The 24,093-nt window shown below is 34.7% G+C and overlaps 1 protein-coding gene across 3 annotated transcripts; it reads right to left on the bottom strand.

The window, feature by feature from the left end:
• Positions 1-681: 681 nt before the first annotated feature.
• On the bottom strand, positions 682-12,626 carry LOC128176480 (galanin receptor 2b-like). Of its 3 annotated transcripts, none has more exons than XM_052842863.1 (2): positions 12,499-12,626; positions 682-3,517 (listed from the first exon to the last, which is right to left on the bottom strand). In XM_052842863.1, the coding sequence occupies exon 2, from the start codon at positions 3,486-3,488 to the stop codon at positions 2,271-2,273; it is 1,218 nt and encodes a 405-aa protein (XP_052698823.1). In that variant the 5' UTR covers positions 3,489-3,517; positions 12,499-12,626; the 3' UTR covers positions 682-2,270. The 3 variants fall into 3 exon arrangements, with proteins under 3 accessions (XP_052698823.1, XP_052698825.1, XP_052698824.1); XM_052842865.1 differs by lacking the exon at positions 12,499-12,626 and adding an exon at positions 7,730-8,090; XM_052842864.1 differs by lacking the exon at positions 12,499-12,626 and adding an exon at positions 7,637-8,089.
• Between the last annotated feature and the right edge of the window lie 11,467 nt (positions 12,627-24,093).

Raw genomic sequence — 24,093 nt, 5'->3', positions numbered from 1 at the left:
CTATGCATTAGCATTGCTATCTGCAAAAACATCACTTGTTTATTATGTATTTCTAAATTCAGAAAGCAAAAGCATGCCAACATAAGATAACGGTGCACTGACCCTTTTAATAAGGAAGATAACTCTCGACAGGGAGAATCGTAGCAGAACTCGTGTACTTAAATTTGTATAATGGTGACCTGCTTTTCCCGATTTTTGAAAGTATATATGCGACATGATATAGCGATAAACTATTTTAGTAAATCCAAACAATCAACATTTATTAGTTTTAAGAAAATATTCTTTTAGCTGTGGGGTATAAAGCTGTCCATGGTGCAATAGAAATCGACCTTTTATTTATCGTTCCTATCTTAATAAATACCTTTTCCAATGTATGTGTTCTCTATAACGATGCGCACCAAGCGATTCAAAAATATGCAAATTTATTACGTACGCATTTATTTTTTCAAGTCATTGCGCATGTGCAATAGGTATCAAACAAATTCTTGAGATACAAATAAAAACATTCAATTATTTACATAAACTCTAGCGACTTATTGTATTGGTTCCCTTACACCAGGATCTATTTCACTTTTTAAAAATCTCTGCTTAATATGCACATACGCGACATTACGAATTTCTTAACTTAATTGATCATGCGCATTTCTATCTAGAACATTATGTCAAGATGAAAAACAAGAGTTTTCTGCTTATTAATATTTATATAACTGAGCAATGAATATATTCATATTGATTCGTTTAACACAAAACAATACAACCAAAAGTACAATGTTTACATTTTCAGATAAAGGCGACAAACTGAGAGTCGTAATTTCAGTACGCCCGGAACATATCCTCTACCCGTGTTGTCTAGCAATATACTATAACAGTTTTATAACAACTCCCTATGTACTGCTCACAATGTACATTCACAAAGCACAGTTCATAACATTCATAAATGGGTAAAATACTGATATAAATGAGATGTACACATGAATTATCAACACATCAACAAAACAAAAACTCTAATTCATACACTCGGGATTCAGTATCTCGTCTGATTAACTTTAATGCTGAAAGAAGTAAATAAAAACCCAAATATTACCTGGACAGTAAACCAAGAGGGTGTGACAAATGATTGACAAAGCATATTCTGTAAGTACAATGAGTGATCGGTGAAAAATGCCCTATATTCTCGCCAGCACTGCAGGATGTACTCATGTACAATCTACAACATTTACACATGCCCTATCATGTCAAAAACGCCATTAACCTTCAAAAAATAAAGCTTTGTACATCAAAAACCTGCCTGTAAAATATTGTTTTTAAAACTAGAACATTTTGTTGAGAGACGTGGGGACATCTCCTAAAATAGTTAAGCTGTCACAACTCGGTCATGGTAATGAAGATGTTAAAATTGTGATGACACAGAATGTACAGAAAAAGTCGCCCTAATGAATGCTACAGTTGTGTATCAATTAAGACAGATGGTGACTTTATCAAGTTCAATATTTCCATTCACTTGAGCTTAGTTTGATGGATACTTTACTGGTTTCCGATTGCAGAATAGCTACTCTACAGCCAAGGCCAACATGTCAGGAACTGATAAAATCAGACCAAAATACAAAAATCACATCTTTTAAAGTATTTGTGATAAAATATTTTAGCATAAAAGAAATGAATTCGTCGCAGTTTCAACATTAAAAAAACAAAAAGTTCTTTAAATTCTTTAAATAATTAATATTTTAATATTTTTAATCATATAAATTCAATTAGTTTTAATGTTTTATTTTATAAAGGTTATTTTTTCCCTTCAAATTCTAGCCTTTTAGGTATTCTAGCATTAATTGTACAATAACGATTTGATATCAATGAGGAAATAACAGTATCATTTACATGTTCGCAAATATCAAACCAAAATATTGACAATTAAATTGTCATAATCCTAAAATTACATCAATCAAACCGGATTTAAAATCGATCAAGACACATTATTTGCAACAATCACATACGTACAAGAAATTTGTTGTGTGTCAGTTATCATGCATGACCTAATTTTGGTAAATCGGTATATTATATGAGGTTGTAAAATTCGAACAAAAATATTGGAATTTGAGCATTCAAGGGATCTGTGAGGTATTTTGCTTCTGAGGATGGAATTCACAATTACCATACGGCCGCCATTCAAAATAGGAACAGAGTCTATTTACAATGAAAAACAAACTATGCGAAAAAACGAGTATAAACTTGAGCATATACACATAGCGTAAATCATACATGCATACAGAATTTTATATTGCCGACGACGGCATGCGTTCTATTGGGTCTTCACGTGGCAACACGACAATAACGTCATCGTCAAGATACACTGGTTCCGGATGTCCGGTATCTTTATTGAAAATTTTGTTATTTATTTTTTCTTCTTCACTTCCGGTGAACTGCTCGACACTGCACACATTGAGCGGCGCATCGGCGCTGCCGGCGTCGGTGACGGTGGTACAGTTGCTGTCAGCGCTGCGCTGCTTCCGATAGGCACGTTTGGGCGTTTGGTTGTTCTGGCAGCTGGTACAGTTTATTACCTCACTGAAACTTCTACTAAAGTAGTGAGAAAACTTATTGTATATTATTGGTCTTGCTGCCAAGTCTATTAAAGAGATGCACTCCACCATTTGTTCCACTTTGTGTAAATTCAGATACGATTCAAAGCTATCGGTCATACCTTTCAAATCAGTTTGTTCCTCTAAAGGAATGGACATGATCTCCTCCAGTTTCCGAGATTTATAGAAAGTAATCATTCGAGTGATTTCAAAAGGTAGCTTAAAGATGATCCAAGTCAGGATTAAAAGACTGACCATCCTAGACAAACGTCGCTCTCGACGAGAGTAGCTGTCCGCGAAAAACTTTTTCGAAAAATAATGTGTCAAAAAATACACAACACCAATAACTATAATTGGCAATCCGTAAGAGAACGTCAATTGCAACCACTCTTTCTGTTCCGTGGCGGTTTTTAAGTCGGTGTTTTCCTCAATGCACACGCCCATCTTTTTGGAAGAGTCCTTGATACCGGGGATGTTCATCAGTAGGATGATAGTCCAGATCACGATGGAGCCGATGAAGGCGTGCCTCACGTACGATCTCATGTGCATTCTGTCATTCAGTAAAATACAACGAAGTACACTAAGCCCCACCAGATGACACACGGCCACATACATGCTAACGTCCCGCAGATAATAAACTGTTTTGCACCAATCCGCAGTTAAAAGTTTACCGTTCTTTGTCCAGATAATAACAAAATAAGGCACCTCGAAGATTGCGCGAACGATATCCGCCGTCGCTAGGCCACCCACTGCCACGTACATGGGTATTTTGGGGTACTTGAAGAAGATGAGGGTTCTGATGACCAGCAGGTTGCCGGTGATGCAGATTATGCCGACAATAACGACGATGACACATCGTATGATGACGACGATGTCCTTCTTGTCGCTGTCAGGCTCTATGTCTGAATCCATTGCTGCTATCTGGTCGTCTCAGCTCATTTCTGAAAGGCAATACGAAGACTTCAGTTTATATACAAGGAACTTGGCATCATCGATCGATACCATACAGAACCATTCTTATTGGACGTTTCTACTCAAAGAGAAAAGTCACAAGCAGGATACATGTATACCGAGTCCTATCTTACGGAAGTATAACCACATACTCATTAAATAAATCGTACAGGTAAACACACACACTGCAGTGTACTAGTACTTTAAAACTCTTCAACATATACTGTTCTTACAGAAATCTTACGGGGAACAACACTTTGCTGTTTTTTATACGTATATCTTCTTAGAAAGCAAAACATAAATTCAAGCATATTTAAACGGGCACATGTCATATAAATCAAAACTTTTTACATGGATGCATACATTAACAGAGCAATTAGCAAACTAAATTAGCCATCATTAAATCAACCTGACATGCCAAAATAAAAACGGCAAATAGGTCATTCTTTTATTTCAATTATAAATCGTTTGTTTTCATTTATCTTACCTCCTCACGTTTTCTTTATTATTATTTTTTATTTAGATATATCAAACTTTCGATAAAATAAAGTTCAATTTGCCAAAAAATGAGTAAACAGCCTCATTGTGCTCAGTATCTTTGATATGATGCTATTACTTTCTGTTCCACCTAATCGGTTTTAATTTTCTTTACGTTTCATTTTGTTGTGAATGATGTACATCAACATCTTAACACTGTATCATATAGCCGATTTGATATACGGACAAAACTCTTGCTATGGTACCGCAAACAATGGGAAAAGACAAAATACGTTATAACAATATATACACATCATCATATTACTTATCTGTTTACGAAACAGTGCACGTCTACCGCTGTCAACTTGAATTCTCATTGGCTAATACCAACCATCGGTAGACCGTCCACCTCTTTGTCACACAATTTCTTGCAAACTGATCTCTCTCTTTTTCCTATGAATTATGTATATTTAATATAAATATAGTCTGTGGATTAGGCAACAGACTCAGCGTAAAATCAAATTAACAAAATGCTCAATCCTTGATGAGAAAGGGACACCGCCATTGTGAGGTACGCGAGTCGTGGGCTCTCAAGTCTGACTTTGGTTTTCTTCTTTTGGCAGATTAGAACCATTTTAACAAGACCTTGGACTTTCGGTTGGACGTAGCTATCTATTTCTTGCGTCAAAACAAGTTAGAAATCACGCGGTTTCAAGAGATATATGAACCGAGTGCGTAGCCTTAGCTCAAAAGCCAGGCCAATCTTGTTGATTTCAAAGAGCAATGGCTGAGTGTCCAGCAATGAAATAGACAGGCCTACGTCACATTGCTGCTTGGCACATCTACCCAAAGTCCAAGCTCTTGTTAAAATGGTTCTATATCCAAAGTCCAAGCTCTTTTAAAATAATTCTATATGACCAAATAGAGACAGTTTTGAAAATCTTCAAATGTCCATCATATGAAAACGTAACAGTTACCTACTTATATCCATCCTTAAATTGTTTTAAAGTGTTCAATTTCCTTCTTTACGGTTTTTTTTTTATCAAAACACTTATAACAAACACTAGAAACTCGTAACGCATATAACCGTGCTTGAGTATTTATTTTTTCTTGTGCACAATCTCTCTTCCGATATTGAGGTCACCATATTCACCGACAAAATAACAGCCTCTGAGTGGCACCCATCGTATAGATTATATATATCTGGGAGCCCTGATTAATTTCAATTACTAGCTAAATGTGTTCATTATTTTCCTAGCCATATAATGATTGGCAACTTTCATTAATACGATAATATTTTCTTAAAACGGGGATGGACATTTCGGAAATGCGTCCACTTGTATAAACTTCAATAAACTCCAATTTGTTGCTCATATTTTGTCTCAATTTCTTTAGAAAGACTGGTTTAATTTGGGATCATATTACAGAAAAACAAAGGTGACCTTTAAGTACATAAATGTTTATTGTTCATTATTTGGGTTAGGATACCATGCGATGTTCCGTCGTTTGGACCAATTCGATAATGTCCCTTCCACACATAACATATATTGCTGAGAAAACAAATGATGTGTTGTCGTGTCTCTTGCAGAAAACTGATTAATGTTGACATAGATGTAAAGAAAAGGGAAATATATGCCGCAATTAGAAGAGGAAATCAGTAAACAGGCAGCCCAGGGGGAATACAATTTATGTCCAGTCAAATCTCGTGTAATGGTACTGATCGTGAGAATAGAATGCATCAGCTTTACGAAGAATTACAACTTCTGCCAGCTGAACTCTGCTAGGCTCTCTATTCTGCGGGAGATAGAACAGACTTTGGAATTCCGGGCATGCGTCGAGTTTTCGGTTATCGGTAGCTTGTGACAAGGCCCGAGAGCCGTGCGGAAATAATAGTTCACGCGGATAGGGTCAGACAATAAAACGGGTTCCGACTGTCAATGTTTCTCTTCCGCCTTCGATCCTCGCTCCTTCTAGTAATTTTGTGTTTTAATTTGAAACATAGACTTTCTACCTAAATGATTAGAAGATGAAGTCTATACTACGGTTCTTCTAAAAATAACAAGACCAGTCCGGCAACTTACCGTATGATTAGTCTACATTCTAGATCATCTAAAAATATCTAGAAAAACCTTAAATATCATCAAATTTTAGACTATTACTCAAAAACACTCAAATGTTATTTTATAGCACAGAGTACCTTTTTTACACATATTTTGATTAGAAGCGCCAGTTCATAATGTGTTTTACATCATTCCTTCAATTGTTCGAAAGATAGCAATGATGCAGGCCTCACTGATATAACATAAGTATGACTTTTAGGCGATGTTCACTGATAGTATCACTGATCCATCGAAATGGGTACAGTTTCATTATGCAAGTTTCTATTTTGAAACTGCGAAAAAAGAGATCAATTTACTGTTGTAAAACGCAGGATCAAGATTCTGAATAAAAAACGCAGGTTCTCTCAAAATTTTTTAAGTTGCGCATTTTATCACAATGTGTAAAACCAGCATGCTACGATTCCCAGAAGTCATCAATGTGCTCCAGAAGATCGGAACTGGGTCAGAGCTCGAAGGAGGGCCCAGGCGTCTTCCAACTTATACAAGTTGGTGTTAACTGGATTTTGATTTAATGGCAGAAAACTGTGCTTCATGATAGACTTGACATCACTCAAGGGCAAACGTGTTTTTGGCAAACAAAGACTTCGGCAAGATCTGGGTCGTATAATCGCTGGGACGTGAAAGTGTTGTAACAAAGTCTCGAGATATCCAGGTCAGATGAAAGGCACCACTTATAGTGTGGAATAAATCCTAAAGGCACCACTTATAGTGTGGAATAAATCCTAAAGGCACCACTTATAGTGTGGAATAAATCCTAAAGGCACCACTTATAGTGGGGAATAAATCCTAATTAATGGGATTGTTTAATACGGGAAATTTAAAGCTTGTAAAATGGAAAATTATTTTTAATGTAATGAAATTACATGATTGTATGAAACTGTCATAATGCTTAGTACATGTTACTATATATACATTGTATATACATGTACAGTGTATGCAAGATCGTACGTGCATGTAATGTTCTCCAGTTAGTCAACATCTAAAATATGCATACATGTACTTTACTGCTTAAATAATATTCACTGTTGATATGTAAAACTTAACGTATTAAAGAATTACTCTGTCCCTTTCACCGACCCCCCCCCCCCCCCCCGACATCCAACTGTACACGTATTGGAAAATATGCAGACATCTTGATATAGATCTAATACCTACATGACATCATATAAAATGTTTTTATAATTTCCCAATTGTCACAAGGCCGCGCCGTGGTATGATGTGTGTATTATCTGTACATGTAACTTGAGACACCCTTGAACGTCTGAGCTTCTTTACGACTGTGTACATACATGTTGATCCTTTCGTTAACGAAGGACACAAGACGTCCAGAATGTACTGACTAAGCACATTGATGCAACGTGTATACAGGTTCTCGGGTGTTATTTTTAAATTACTATCTACATTTATCTCTTCATGATTAAAATGGATCCCAACTCTTGAGTCTTTCATGCACTTATTTATATTGACTTATTTTTAAATCACAGGTAATCGACTGCTTTAGATCAATCTTACCTTCAGTTACAAAGGGTGCTCTAAGGTAAATAAAGCTTTGTTTTTTGTGTCAATAAGACGAAACGAATCGCTGGCACAGGTAAATACACTAACCCCGTCCACGGGAGGTCAATTCGCGTCCACTTAGATCAGAAAATGATATCCATTTGTTTTGAAATACATTTTTTCATTCTCCTGGTTTTAAACTCCGACAAACCACATGGACTGAGCCTGCTAGATTAAACAGCTTACTGGCCTAGATACATGTATGAACAATATGTACGATTCAAGGCCATTTAACGCTATTCATAGCCGAATTTCGTCCAATCCGAGACCGAACAGTTGAGCAGCAAGAGCAAATTCATGTTATAGAATTAGATCAGAACTTCAATAGTTTTAAATGGCATTTTGTTTGTGATATAGATCAGTTATTTATTTTTACAGTTTAATTTGTTCATAAATAGCACAATTCATACAATACAATATATATCGCCTAATACAAGAGTGTGAAATTAGATTCCATATATTGGGATTTTTTTTAGTTTTTTATACGCATTAAGGTAAAACATGAATCCACGTTTTTTTAACCTGTGTTTTTATCAGTGACAGTTTGTGCACACACACTTGATTTAATTACCATCTAATTAGCTGCAGGCAATCACTGGCCTGGTTAAAATCGATCTAATTCTGTAAAAGCTATTTTTTTCTGCCGTCAGCTAGGATTTCTTTGTGTGAATTTTCTGTAACATTAAATAACCTCTGTGGGTCCACGTGACCCTGATACATCATTAAGGCCTGATCTGTGGCGATGGGGACTTCGCGGCGTTTAATTTGTGCATGAAATATTCCAGTGAAGTAGTTGTGTGCCATATCAAAACCTTGATGTTCCAAAGGCTACGATTTCACGTAATCTTAGAACCATTTTAACAAGATCTTGGACTTTGGGTAGCAATGTGACGTAGGCCTGTCTATTTCATTGCTGGCCATTCAGCCATGGTTTTTTCAAATCAACAAGATTTGTCTGGCTTTTGAGCTAAGACTACGCAATCGGTGCATATTTAGCTTGAAACCGTGTCAACTTGTTTTGACGCAAGAAATAGATAGCTTCGTCCAACCGAAATTCCAAGGTCTTGTTAAAATGGTTCTATTTGGACAAAAATAATCTTTTTATATGAAACATAAAGAATTTGAATTAAAAACTCCGCCCGTTCTCCAAAAATGTCTCTGTTGGCAGAACTAGGAATAATAAACCACTGACATCAACAAGTCTAGACTTCACGACAATGCAGGTAAAACAACGACTAGTTTTATGTAGGACAATCGTTACAGTCATAATTAAATCAAGATGGAGGTAAACAGAGCGGAGACTGGTGAAGAACTTTTTTGGAGGAGATGGGGGAGGGTATGACATTCTCTTCACAGAAGTGTACAGACTGTCAATTTCTCAAAAAATAAATAGGGACAATACTGATATTTTTGAGCTTACTCAAATTTTGGGGGTTTTTTAAGGGGTGGAAGTTGCAAAAAATCGGGTACTGCTTGATATGGAGACTAAATTTTGGAGAAAACACAAAACAAAGTTTTAAATTAAAGACGTACATAAAGCATCAAATTCACGTATACATGTTAAAATAAATCCTTACAGATCTAAACAACCCGTATCTCCGCTTGACTCATACGACACGTTCCTCATTTTCATATAATTTTTCCAGGAATTTGTGACTGATATTCTACTAGTTTGACAAGCTTTCTTGCAAAAAATTTGGGTACATTACCAGGCATTTGTGCAAGATACTATTGTATGCAATTCCCTATATATAATCTTATTTAAGATACACTTGAATTTCTGATATATTTTTTTAAAATATATATATTTTTATAATCATTTTTTTAAAATGATAATAAATAATAACTAGAACTGTCCTAATGGGACTAATACCCCCGCTAGGCTAATTTCAAATGGGACAAATAATTGAATTGAATAATAAAGGTTTGGAACACTTCCAAAAAGAAATTCTAGAATTGTAAAAAAAAAAAAATTAGTTAACGAAGACAAATTAAAATCAAAATTGTCAGAATTTCACTGTAAATACATATCTATAACAGTAATACATTTACAAATGTATGTATTTGATGATATATTTTTTTAATTTAATTGATTTAAAGAAAAACCAACAAAATGACAATTACCCCTCCCTTTGCCTTGAATAGAAATACCGGTAGCCAAGCAATGCTCTTCTGTTGATAAAACTTTCAATATCTTTCTAATAAGAGTCTTGACAGATGCAATTAGTTGTTTCAAATTTTCCTCACTTTCTCCTATGGCACAATGGAACTCCATATCAGAAAATTGATCCCATAGGACTATGATTTTCTTTGATGAACTTGTTAAATTTAATAAACTCCCAAACATTACCATAATTACCATACTATGTAAAAATATGTAAAAAAGAAAATTTAATATTACAAACAATTTTAAAATTGCCAAAACACTACAATCATATCAGTAATTTTGAATTTCATTTAAATTAATGCCCAATAGGGTCACTTCATCAATTTACTTGACAAATAAATTTAAACAACCTCTAAAAATAGTTTAACTTCTTTATTAATAATTATATTATTTATTTCCTTATAATGATAGACCTTTTGGTTTACATGAAACTGTTTTAAAATAGCCCCAAAACCATCACCCATTTTACAGATTATCAATTTCCCCTAAACACATGCTCCATCTGAACCATGGCTCAGATAATGGCTCCCTTGGGACAAATGAATTCAGCCACACTTGTCTTTGATGTTCTTATTAGCTCCTAAGAATTTATCATTGACAAACAAAAACTTTGCATTGTCAGTTGATAGAATACTTATAAAAAATTTTTTTTTTTTATTAATTAAGACATAAAGACAAAAAACTCCATCTGTATGTATTTATATAAATATATTTTAGAGTGTTTTCTATTAATTAATTAATAAAATCTGTAAGGATTACCTCCCTTACTTTTCAACATTAGAATGAGGAAAATGAAAACTGTCATAAAATCATTAAATTTTGTCTGATCTTAAAAAAAATTGCAGGTGCACATCTTCAGATGGTGTTCAACATATGTACAAATTTTCAAACTGTTCCATGCAGTAATAAAAAATTCTATAGGGGGGGGGGGGCAAAGTTGCGTCTACAGACAGACGGACAGACGGACGGACAGACAGACGGACAGGGTGAAACCAATATACCCCCCTAAACTTCGTTTGCGGGGGTATAATAATTTTATTTGGTATATTATCAGGCCGTTGAAAATTTGAAAAATAATCATCATTTTTCAAGGTACGTTTCGTCTGACTGTAACAAAAATATACGTAAGAAAATGTTGACATTTGTGTTACTTTTGATTGATTTACATGTAAAGTTTCTGTTGGTAAACAAGAGTCGGTATCAACAGATGCTGGTTTTCTGGCTACAACTGTACCACGTGTTACTAGATCCTATTAATAAAGGCTCATGGTTTACGACAGGGGACTAACTTGTCACCATCCTAAGGGTGAAGGTCACTGACCTAGAATTTTTCACGTCCCCCAACAACAACACAACACATTTAATAACGAGATTTTTTTAAAGTATTCAGAGAGCGAAAAGGTTACAAACAGGAAAAGTACCGGGGACCAAGCTGATAATGTCGACGGAATCACTGCGTAGAAAAGTTCCAGTTCTTGGCGAGATTAGCTCTTTAAAGGACTTCATACACATAAAACATTGAAACCTGGCAAAATATATGACACTTTGGCAGAGCCGCGCCATTAATTTCTTTAAACATATACATACAATCAGAAAACATTTACATTTTCTTTTGTTAGAGGAACTGCATCCTAGGCAATTTATATTGGCTTCTTCATTATCGGATCATATTTCCGACACCCTAGATTTAGCTATTAAATTGCTAAACGATTGTCATCCCGTTTTTTTTTTAATTAACGGTTAAGATATATAGTTTATAACATTCAGATCCGTTAATAATAAAACCCGAAAACACGCACTAATGAAGGGTACTTAAAATCTATCTCGACAGTTAATTGCAAGACAATAAGCCGTTCAAATTCCACATCATACCACCATTATACCAACATAAACTTTGTAATAGCAATAGTAGATGCTCTTATTACTTATAAACACCAAACTTTTATAAATTCCAAGTGACATTTAGAGCAGATTCAATTACATATCTAATATCCTTGATTCTTGTTTACATTTAATGATTTTGCCGACCTTGAACTTGTTTGCGACCCCTAGTTAAACCCAAACATGTAAATGACTAATATTAATTTTTCTAGTGATAAAATAATCTGCAACAGATGTGGACATATAACGACTTATTATGAGTCAGTCCATATGAAAATATAAAAAAAAAAGAATATTGCCCGATATATTTTTTTGTAACATAGGCCTATAATTGCCGGGTTGTTACTGGAAACCTTTTTCAATGATTTTATGTAAAATAGGTCTATTTGCGCAGCAAGAGAGTTGACACCTCTCTTGGATCCACGCTGTTATTTTTTCGTCTGCTAGCAGTTCTCCGGACAATTGATCGACTAGTCTAACCCAGAGGTGACCTATTTAACGATTGAGTGAAGGTCAGTGGTTGTCCAGCAATTCGTATTGATGCATTACAAAATGTATTTAAATGTGCAAACATGCATTGTACAGAAATAACTAGAGCCGCATAAGGTATTACGAAACACCATCAGCTGACTCGTAAGAAAACACAGGCAACCAACTACATGTAGGCCGGTGATATAGATACTAATACCGCTAACACTTTTATAATGAGTTAACAGCGATAATCTACCTGACAGTTTTAATCCAGTATCTAAAATAATGCAATACTTACCTGCAGAACAGTAATAATAGTCTTTGTTCGCCTCTCTCACAGCCGTGAAGTCCCGGCTCAACAACAGCCGGATCGTGTGCTTGTGCTATTTTTACATGAATCAAATCAGGTCAACCTTGATTTCGGCGCAGGCGCATGTCTCTGCTCCGTTGCATCCCAAATTAGTTTCTATGCCAGCGGAATGCGGTCGAAAGAAGAGGTGTCCCGCAGGCACATGCTGTGTTTTACAGCCATAGCCCCATTTTCTTTTTTCCCCACTTGAGTTCTGTTTGTTATCATATTTTTGACATCATAGAAATGATTTTAATTCCAAACTTGTTATTTTTTAATTATCCAACATATACTTCTGAATTTTTTTTCATTGAAAGGTATGGATCGAATTTCTTCCGGCGCGTACAGTATAAAAATTGGGCAGATGATTCTCTTACGAGCTAGTTATTCATCTTACGTTTCATGAAAAGTATATATATATTTCATTCAGCGAGATAAATGAATAATTTATCATCTAATGCCTCGCTAAAACTAACTCTAAGTATGACACGGTGTGTACATTATATAGCTGTCAACGATGTTATAGCTTTAATGCAAATGTATTTTATCATTTTACAATCATTTCATAAAAGTAAAAAACTTACAGAAAAGTTGTTCAAGCAGTTATTAATCAAACTATACATTGGAAATTCGATACAATAACACGTGTACGGTTATGAATTACATTTTAATTTTCATTCAGAAATAAGGTATATTCTTTTAATGCAGACCAGTATTAACTTGTTACAAGTTTTCGTTCGTATTCACTTTGTTAGACGACAGAGATATAATCAGATATTAATTAATTCTATCATTGATTAATGAACTGGCCTTATGCGCAGGTCCAGAAAATATTTCGGGGGGGGGGGGGGGTCCGAGGGATTATTTTGTTTTCTTTAAGGGGGAGTCCGAGGACTATTTTCATTAATTTTACTTTGTGAATTTTAACAGCTTAAACTTTCCAGGGAATCCCACTCCCCACCCCATCCCCTTCTAGATCCGTACATGAACCTACATGTAACGTATCCAACCAAAGCGTTTCTTTGTGAGAGTTATCCCGCTTTGTATAAACAACACCATGATAAAGATATCTTATTTTAAATGACAAAGCCACTGGATATAGAAATACACGAAAAGGTCAGTCTCTATTTATAAAAACACATAGCAGTGTGGTATAATGCATGACGATATATTTAGCAACTTATTCATAGACCACGCGATCGTGCATTAGTTGACTGATACCGATAAAACGTAGATATTTCAGAATGGTCTTGATTTATTCCGTTGTAATGGCTGGGTTGGCTTGGTCATTTTAAGGCTATATCCACCCCTTTTACACAAAGATCTTTGTATAAAAATATAGGTAAATGTTCGAATTTTAAAGCTAAATTATATAGGACTATATTTTCCTTACAAAATAATAGGAGGACTCTCATTTATGGCAAAATATATCATACTTAAAAGTTTAAGGCAGATTTGATAGGTAATTTGTTGACCATCCAGACGATATCCAAGAAATGGGCGACCAATGCCTAAAGGAATTAATTAGACCAAGCTGCATTGCTCAATCTAAAGAGAGAAGAGAGAACAATTACAGTTGTCTATGGAGACACAATGTTATTTTTTTGTCGATCACAATGTTTCGGGTCTTCACAACTTTGACACAGGGAGAAATGTCGTTTTCAATCAACCAAGCTACGTCACATTTCTTTCAGATTGTCTTTGAGAACAGAAAACAACGAAGAAAACAAAATTTTACCATATAATTGATAGTGTTTGATTCCATTTTGGACCAACATGTAAATATTTCATGAATGAACGATGATAAATAGTCGAATTAATGCTGTACCGTTTACTGAAATAAAGTTTAAATAATAAAACTCAGAGCATCAATAGTTTATTTTTAGGAAAATATAATCCGACTCTTAATGTCGGTAATCATGAAAAATACACATTATACACATGTAACGCACTACTGTGAAAAAAAAGTTTAAAAAAAAAATCAAGTGTACGCACAACGAACAAGGCAGGACCAAACAATTGTCTTCAAATTTTACCTAAATGCAAAACTTGCAATCGATTGAAGCAAAAAAAATTTAACATCGGAACACATTTTGAGGAAATACTTACATATACATATAGGGCCTAGGTGAGATACTCTTTTAATTAATGCATGTTAAAACAAAAAAAAAACTGGGTCCAATTTGTAAAAGCATCTGTTTAATAAAAAGAAAAAGCCGTTTACAACAACAACATGCGTAGGACAAGAAAATTCTAATACAGGCCTCCTAGGGTGTGAATTTCCGCGAAAGAAACAATCTTTATAAGATGACAACGATACGGGGCTATTTCAATTTTTTATGAATATGTTTTTTCCAGAGAGGTGTGAAATGACTCTGTTCTGTTCAATGTAAACATATTCTCTTTACTTGCTGATTGTTTAGATTTTGCTACTATACGAAAATATGGAGGAAGTATACTCTAGTTTTGAATGATGAAACAGGAATCTCCACAGATGTTTGTAACTTGCAACTACGACTGTATAATTTACAGTGTGTAATATTTTAAACAAAAATATCTCATCAAGAAAGATAGCCCAAGGAATTGTTTCAATGATCTTCTCTTTATAGATTTGAAGGAATGACATGAAATTGTATGTAAATTCTGTGTAAGAGGAATTGAAATCGAGGTCTTTGAAGGGGCATGGTCACGAATTTGGTCAAAAACTATTTTTCCGATTTTAATATTTAAAATGCTTCAGAAAGGCATTTTTAGTAGGCAATCGAAATTTGAGTCTCATTTGTTCGTTTGTTTACATTTTGAACCTTGACGTAAAAATTTCAGTTTTAAACCTATGACGAATGTGTTAAACGTTAGGAACTGTATATCTATGCTTAAAATAAATAAAAAGATACATGTAGACAAATAAGCTGGAAAAAAGATTTTTTACTGGTATATGGAACCTATGTAAACAAAAACAGGGCACGAGCCTTGTTTACATAACAAAGAATTGTGAGCCCTGTATCTTGTTTATAACTCTACGAATGACTCCCAAATTTAATTTGATTATAGAAATGCATTTCTAAAGCATTGTAAATAATAAAAACATAGAAATAAAATTTGACCAAAATCGTGACCATGCCCCTTTAAACTTTCCACGGTGAAAGACGGTGTTTTCTGTTATATAGCCTAAGGGAAACAATCCAGTACAAATCGCCTGCTATATGTTAAAATTACCTACTGTCATGTTGTAGGAAATCAAGGGTATGTGAATTCAAACAAACAAAAAATAACAGGACAAATTAACAAAATGTTAACAATATCTTGAAGAAAAAAAGGCAGACATGCTGTTCTAGAAGCTTATATAATTTTAAAAATCATGCACTGCATGTTTTCTTATGGTGGCATATCTCTGCCTTTCGTTTGCAATTTATATTTCTACCAAATTTGTCGACATGCATGATAAATATGTTGACATGCAAGATAGTAATGTCGACATGGAACATATCTACGTTGATATGCCAGAAATTGCAATCAAAAAGAGAATTATTTCAAAATATATCCTAAAATGTCAAATATTGCTCACATGTGACATCCAAGATGCTCGATGCTACTTATTTATATCGAAATACAACTCATTAAGGTTAACATGCAAGATAAATATGCTGACATGGAACTTATTTATGTCGACATGCAACTTAGTAATGTTCACATGCTACTTATTCATGTTGACATGGAACTTAGTTATGTTCACATGCTACTTATTAATGTCAACCTGCAACTTAATTTTGTCCACATGCGAGATAATTATGTTGACAAGCAACTTATAAATTGCAAGTCAACATAACTCAGTTGCATGTTAACATAAATAAGTTGCAGGTCAATATATTTATCTTGCATGTTAACATACCTAAGTTACATGTCGACGTTGGTGATATTTGAGATTTTTTGAGATTTTCTCGTTTGATTGCAATTTTCTTGCATGTTTACATAGTTATGTTGCATGCTGACATAACTATCTTGCATGTTAACATATTTATCTTGAATGTCAACATATTTGATAGGAAAAAAAGTTGCATACAAGGGGCAGAGATATGCCACCATACTGTAATGACCTGAGATAGGACTAATTATGAATTTATCATTTTTACATTATTGGATTATTAGTCTTATTAATAAGGGGTTAAGTGGATGGATTTTATGAATTTTACATCACTTTATACCTAATACAGTTTTTTCAGGGTTTAATTCTCTTGAATATTAACCGTATCTGCTAAAGCCGGTCTATTTTTAGCACGTGTACTTTTCTTTTTACCAGTTTGCATAATTATTCTTAACATAGTGGATTTAATAATGTATGCAAGGAAACAATGCATGTTGATTGTACCTATGCATCTTTATTTTGTGCTATTCATTGTCTACTTCACCTGTAAGAGTACTTGATTCATGGAGCTGGGTAGATTGTTTACATCCCGCTGCCAGCTTTTCCTCGAGTGTATTGAGATAGCCATCGTTTCGTATTTTACACTACTAGGATTATTTCGTTACTAGCGATGTTTTTATAGTTTATAAACCCCATTTAAATTCATGTTTTCATAATTTATACTTAGTTTACTGAGAAATAGACATCGTACGTTATTTTATAAGTATTCCCTCTATTATGGCGAGGTTTTTTTTTAAATTAATTTTTATTCATTGTTTTTCATTAACACTTTTAAGATATATGCAGGTTTTACAATGATTTTTTTTTTCCTTTCACCACCCATTCATACATGCACACACATTCACATTAGTAAAGTAATATGCTTTAAAATTTACACAGGTAAATGGAATAACTTGATCAATTACTGCTCTTGATACTTAAAAAAAAAAAAAATATATATATATATATATATATATATATATATATATATATATATATATATATATATATATATATATATATAATGTAACACTTCAAGTTTTGTTCAAAAATACTTTTCCAGAGCGACCACTGGTTATCAAAAATTAACAATTTTGAGTTGTGTATTGCTACACACCTTTCAATTGAATATTTCATTCTTAAATGACTAAGAATGCCACACATATTTGGAATTCTACTTTGCAACAAGCATGAAAAAATATACTGTTTGCAACATAATATAATAAAATTTATTACCTTGTTATTTACATTTAATGGAGTCTCGCCTAAAATAATATATGTAACATTAAAACCGACTCTATTAGAGGTTGTTGTGTATATATGCATGCTAAAATTTCTCCACAGAGGTAATATTTTTTCACACATAACAAACATATGCAGTATAGTTTCTATCTCATTGCCACAAAATCTACAACAGTCATCTGTTTTAATTTTGATTTTTAAAGGTAGTAACATACAGGAAGAATCCTAAGAAGGATTCTGTATTGTAGCCATTGTAATGAGGAATCCATAGTAATTTTAAAACAAATTTTAAACACATCTTGTATACATATATTATCAAGTCCATGTGGAGACAACTCTTCATTCCATTTGTATATTGAAGTGGGAACAATATTGTTCTTGTTTTTACAATTATATATCATTTTTGTACATTTCTCATTTAGTAAAATATTTTCAAATAAAAAGGTAGATATGGACCACATCTACTTTCAACAACATTTTTATTCAATGACATACATTTCAAAAAACTGGAATTAGCAGTAATAATACTATTGTATTGCATTATACATATTCTTGAGATATTGAACTTTTGCTAAAGCATGTTTTTCGTTAAAAAATTACCTTCGTTTGATAAAAAATCACCAACATTTTTAACACCATTTTGATACCATTTTTTGTAGAAAACACTGTTGTTATTAATCCTTATATTGGAATTAAACCATACTGGAACATTTAAAAAATTGTTTTTTGCATACATTTCATTTTCAATATTCTTCATGACATATAACCATGAGGTAAAAACATCATTCCAAAAATCATTATTTTTTGGTATCAAAATATCTTAGATAAATGCATCACCAAAATCAAATATTTCATTTACAATGTCTCTACCATTAATTGTTAAGAATATATCTAACCATGGCTTGTTGTTTTTTGTTAATTTCTTAATCCAAGAACATTTTAATGACTTGATGAAAAAGTCTACATTAACCATTTTTAAGCCCCCAGATAAGTAGTCTTGTGATACAACAACTCTTTTTACTTTATCACATTTTGATTTCCATATAAATTCAAATAAATCTTTACAAAGTAAAGTGATTTTTTCACATTTTGGTGAGGGAAGAGAAATCAATAAATGATTAAGTTTTGGCAAAAAAAAAAGAGTTTTAACAATTGTCACTCGGCCAATTGGCGTGTGTATTCGTCTATTCCATTGTTGTATCAGTGATTTAATTTTTGGTAAAGTAATATTATAATTTAATTCAGTGATGTTTTCTAAATTTACTGAAAAATGAATTCCAAGAAAAACAAAAGTTGAACCCCAGTCTAGTTTCCATCTAGTATGAGGGAAGACCTCTTTTGAGAATTTTTTAGAGCCAATCCAAATAATTTTAGTTTTTGAACAATTAACCTTTAAACCAGAAAATTTTGAGAAAAAATATAGGTTATCAAGAGCAGCAAATAAAGAAGTTAATGAGCCATCAAGAGTTAGCAAAGTATCATCTGCATATTGTGAAATTTTATGTTCTTTGTCATTAACAAAAATGCCTTTAATATTATTGTTTTGTTTAATAAGAATAGATAGAATTATGGCGAGGTTAATATATAGGACATCGTCTGCTAGACGATCTCTCGTTTCTACGTTGAATAAAGCAAAAGAGTTACAAGGTATTGTTACTTACAGGTTACGAAGACATCCACCACAAATGTTTTAAGTTATTCCGATGTTTATTTTCATGTCCTATTTATTTTTAAGGTTTAGTTTGCGCGGTGAAAGGTAGTTTTGTACGACACTGTTCGGCATAGCTCAGTGTGTGCGGTACCGTACATCGTTTTGATTGGTCAAGCGTCACCGTAGTTATTTTATTGGTTAAATGATATCACATGATCAGATCCGAAGGTATATATTTATGAGTGCTTTGCCATTAGATGGCAGATAATTTGTGACGAGTTCACGAGCGCCAAATATTCAAATCAATAACCCAAGCCTCTCTAACAAGTGTTACCGGTACCACCAGCTATAGGTGAGATTTGCGCACCACACAATTATCTCCCAACACACTGGACACCTGAATATATTATTCCGTAGTAAATTTATAGTATCCTGCCACGCCCCCTTTTTGCCCTTGAATGTACGGTTGACGCCTAGACCAAAATTAATACAATACAATTTATGCTTTGACTTGAATATGTTTTGCCATGACTGTACTGTGCTGTTACCATTGATTTAATAAACCATTGTCATTTTACCAAGCCTTGTCCTTTAATCAAAGTATTGCAAGTACTTGGAAGCAGTGTCGATCCTGAAATAAAACTACATATATTTTGTAGCCCCCATTTTTAGATGGCCATCCGTGGGGAGCTTACAATTTTTGCTGTCAGCAGTGGGATGCTTTAAAAAGTTTAAGCATCCTTTGGTTCGTACCCATTCCTCCATTACCGCTCAGCTGTCCAGTGTGTTGGCTTAATTGTGCATGTGTTCATAGATTTACATTGTTTTGTATTATATTCGATAATAGTAAGATGGCAACAGCCCCCTCTTCAGATTCTGAGGTGCAGTTCCATACTGCAGGCAATGATAGTGAGATAGGCCAAGGTGACCAATTCCTTGACCAGTCCCCCCTTCATAAGCAAAATAGACCCGAACACTCCCCATTCCCAGAACCACAGAGATTTTTACCCAGATTTGATGAAATCCCTCCCAAACGTAAAGCAAATGTTTGAGTCATTGACAGCGATACATATCCAAAGCCACTAGCTGAAAGCAAACCATATCTTAGGGACCAAAGCTCAGCTGAACTTAACCATTCTCTCCAGCAAGTGATCACCAGACTAATCCGCCTCGAGTATAGAAACCATCGAGATCTAGATAGGCGCAACCCTAATTATAATAGGAATTGCTACATTTGTGACTCGCCCAACCACTACATGAGAGATTGCCAACTTACATGTAGATACCAGAATCAAGGACATCAGAACCATAGGAGACAGGCTACAGCTGGCAAGAATACTAAGGTAAAGGGAAACGACAAACCGCTGACTCAGTAGGCCAAGAGCCAGAGGAGAGTGTATGGACTGCTTCAGACTTTGAAACAAGGGGAGGCCATATAGGGGAAGTTGGCAGCATTTGGGACAATGGATTTTATACATGTGCAGAAATTATTGAATATCATGTAAATTTTTTGGTGGACAGTCGATCTACAGCATACCCCATTTCAAAGACAGTTTTTAATCAGCTGCAGACAGACAACTGCTAAGAGCCAACTTTTCTACACATTGCTAACGTTAATGGAAACAGAATAACTACTTATGGTTCAATATCCCTGCCAATGCTGCTGGGCAAACATACTTACCATCAGAAATTCCTTATCTGCGACATAAGTCAGGATGGTATCATTGGTCAAGATTACCTACTGAGTCATGTAAAGAAAATTGATTATCAACAAATGGTACTACACACAGGCCAATGTGGCGAGATAAAGTGCTGGATAGGAGGAAAAGAGTACATGGTGTGCAGAGTCCTGGTTCGAGAAACAACTACCCTCCCTTCAAATGCAGGCATTTTAGTACCAATCAGCATACCTAGAGCAGAGCACCTTACTAAATTAGGACTGGTTGAGCCTTGTACAGAGAATACAGGCATCTATACTGTGCCTGGAATACTTGATCTGCAAAGTGACAAATTTTACATCAATGTTCTGAACACCGGCTCTAATTCTATAACACTCCATGCCAATCAACAACTGGGGACATGTACATCTTATGATGATTTGCTTGTCGATGAGTCTATCCGAGCAACATCCCTGATTGGTGATAAATATACCAGTCCTGGTGCTGACACTGTGCCCCCCTACCTTTAGGATCTTCTGGAAAGAAACTCAGAACATTTAAACAATGATCAGATTGCGGAACTGCAAAACTCACTTGTCAAATATAGCAACGTATTTTCAGAATCATAGGACATAGGACCGACAAATTTGACAAAGCACAAGATAAATACTGGTACCGCTCTTCCTATCAGACAGCCATGTAGACGCCTCCCTAGTGGAAAGAGAGATAAAGAAAAAGAGGAGCTGAATAAAATGATAGACAGAAGAATAATTGAACCTCCCAGTAGCCCATGGGCTTCCATTATTGTTTAGTTTTAAAGAAAGATGGCAAGAGAAGGTTCTGCGTAGATTATCGCCAGCTCAACGATGTTACCATAAATGATGCATATCCTCTTCCCAGGGTAGATGAGTGCCTAGACTCCCTCTCAAACTCAAAATGGTTCAGTTCGATGGATTTTAATTCCGGCTTCTGGCAAATTGCGATGGCACCTGAAGATAAAGAGAAAACAGCATTCAACACCAGTTTAGGTCTTTACCGGGTTTCAGTAATGCCTTTTGGTCTAGCCAACTCTCCCTCATCTTTTGAACGTCTTATGGAAAACATTTTGCGGGGTCTGCAGCGGCAAGAGTGTCTTGTATACATGGACGACATAATAGTTCGTGGTCAAACTTTCTCAGAAAGTCTTCAAAGACTTGAGCATATATTTCAGCGTCTTTCATTAGCAAACCTCAAATTAAAAATTCCAAAGTGCACACTTTTTCAAAAAGAAATTAAGTTCTTAGGCCACATAGTATCTGAATCTGGCATCTCTACAGATCCTGACAAAATCAGTGCAATAGCAGACTGGCCAGTACCAAGATCTGTAAAAGAAATGAGGAGTTTCCTAGGGTTATGCTCCTATGGCAGGAGATTTGTCAAGAGAATTTGCAAAAATAGCAAGACCACTTCATGCACTGTGCGAGAAGAATTCCAAGTTTCTCTGGTCAGCAGATTGCCAAACTTCATTTGATCAATTAAAACAAAATTTGACAAAATCTCCCATCCTTTCCTACCCGTTGCCAGATATAAGTTTAATTTTAGATACTGATGCCAGTGACAAAGCGGTCGGTAGTGTTCTTTCACAAGTGCAAGATGGCTCCGAGAGAGTTATAGCATACATGAGTAAGGCAGTGAACAAACACGAACGGCAATACTGTGTAACAAGGAAGGAATTACTAGCAGTTGTAAAGGCCCTGAAAGCATTCCATTCCTATTTATATGGCCAGAAGGTACTGCTAAGCACAGATAATGCTTCAATAAGTTGGATGAAAAATCTCAAAAATCCAACCGATCAAACTGCAGGATGGCTACAGGAGATTGAAACCTATGACCTCACAGAACAGGCAAAAGGCATTCCAATGCAGATGCGCTGTCCCGCAGACCTTGTCGCTCATGTGAACGCCAGGAGCTGAAAAACACAGAAAACGACAGTTATGATGTTGATCAAACAAATTTAGACCTGAAAGTCTGTGCATTAACCCGAAGTGAAGCAAAAACATATACTATTGTACCCGAGAGTGGATTGGTTCTTGATGGGTGGCAGGTGGACGCAATCAGACAAGCACAACTTGATGACAAAGATATTTCACCCATATTTGTTGCCAGAGAATCCAATAATCCCCGTCCTGATAGGAACAAAGTCTCACAAGGATATGGAGTGCTGAAAACTATTTGGAGGCCATGGAATAGGTTGGAGGTGGTGCATGGTCTATTGTACCGCAGGTTCATCAGTGATGATGGTAGTCCTGGTCACCTCCAGTTCATAGTCCCTGCCTGCCTACAGAATTAGGCTCTCAGGCAATACTATAATATTCCCACAGGAGGTCACTTAAGAGCTGAGAAAACTCTGAACAATACTGAAAATGAAATGTATGCAAAAAACAATTTTTTACATGTTCCAATATGGTTTAATTCCAATATAAGGATTAGTAACAACAGTGTTTTCTACGAAATTATGGTATTAAATTGGTGTTAAAAATGTTGATGATTTTTTTATCAAACGAAGGGTTTTTTTTTAACGAAAAACATGTTTCAGCAAAAGTTTAATATCTCAAGAATATGTATAATGCATACAATAGTATTATTACGGCTATTTCCAGTTTTTTGAAATGTATGTCATTGAACAAAAATGTTGTTGAAAGTCGATATATATATATATATATATATATATATATATATATATATATATATATATTTTAGTATCAAGAGCAGTAATTGATTAAGGTATTCCATTTACCTGTGTAATTTTTAAAGCATATTACTTTACTGATGTGAATGTGTGTACATGTATAAATGGGTGGTGAAAGGCAACAAAATTCATTGTAAAACCTGTATAAATCTTAAAATTGTTTATGAAAATACAATTAATAAATGTTAATTTAAAAAAAACTCTGGACAAGATCAAGAATACCCTTTATTGGCCTAAAATGGAAAGAGATATTGAAAAGTATTGCCTCCAATGTGACCTTTGTGCAGCAAAGAAACCGTCTAGGAAATCAAACAGAGCTCCTTTACAGCAATATTTACTAGGAGAGCCAATCGAACGGGTGTCT

Source organism: Crassostrea angulata, chromosome 3 (assembly GCF_025612915.1).
Source record: "Crassostrea angulata isolate pt1a10 chromosome 3, ASM2561291v2, whole genome shotgun sequence".
In the NCBI taxonomy this organism is placed as follows: domain Eukaryota; kingdom Metazoa; phylum Mollusca; class Bivalvia; order Ostreida; family Ostreidae; genus Magallana; species Magallana angulata.
The sequence above is the reverse complement of the archived record's forward strand: the minus strand, read 5'-3'. Positions and strand labels throughout refer to the sequence as shown.

What these genes read in the sequence shown, in the direction of transcription:
- LOC128176480 (XM_052842863.1), bottom strand. Translation starts at nt 3,488, where the DNA reads ATGGATTCAGACATAGAGCCTGACAGCGACAAGAAGGACATCGTCGTC.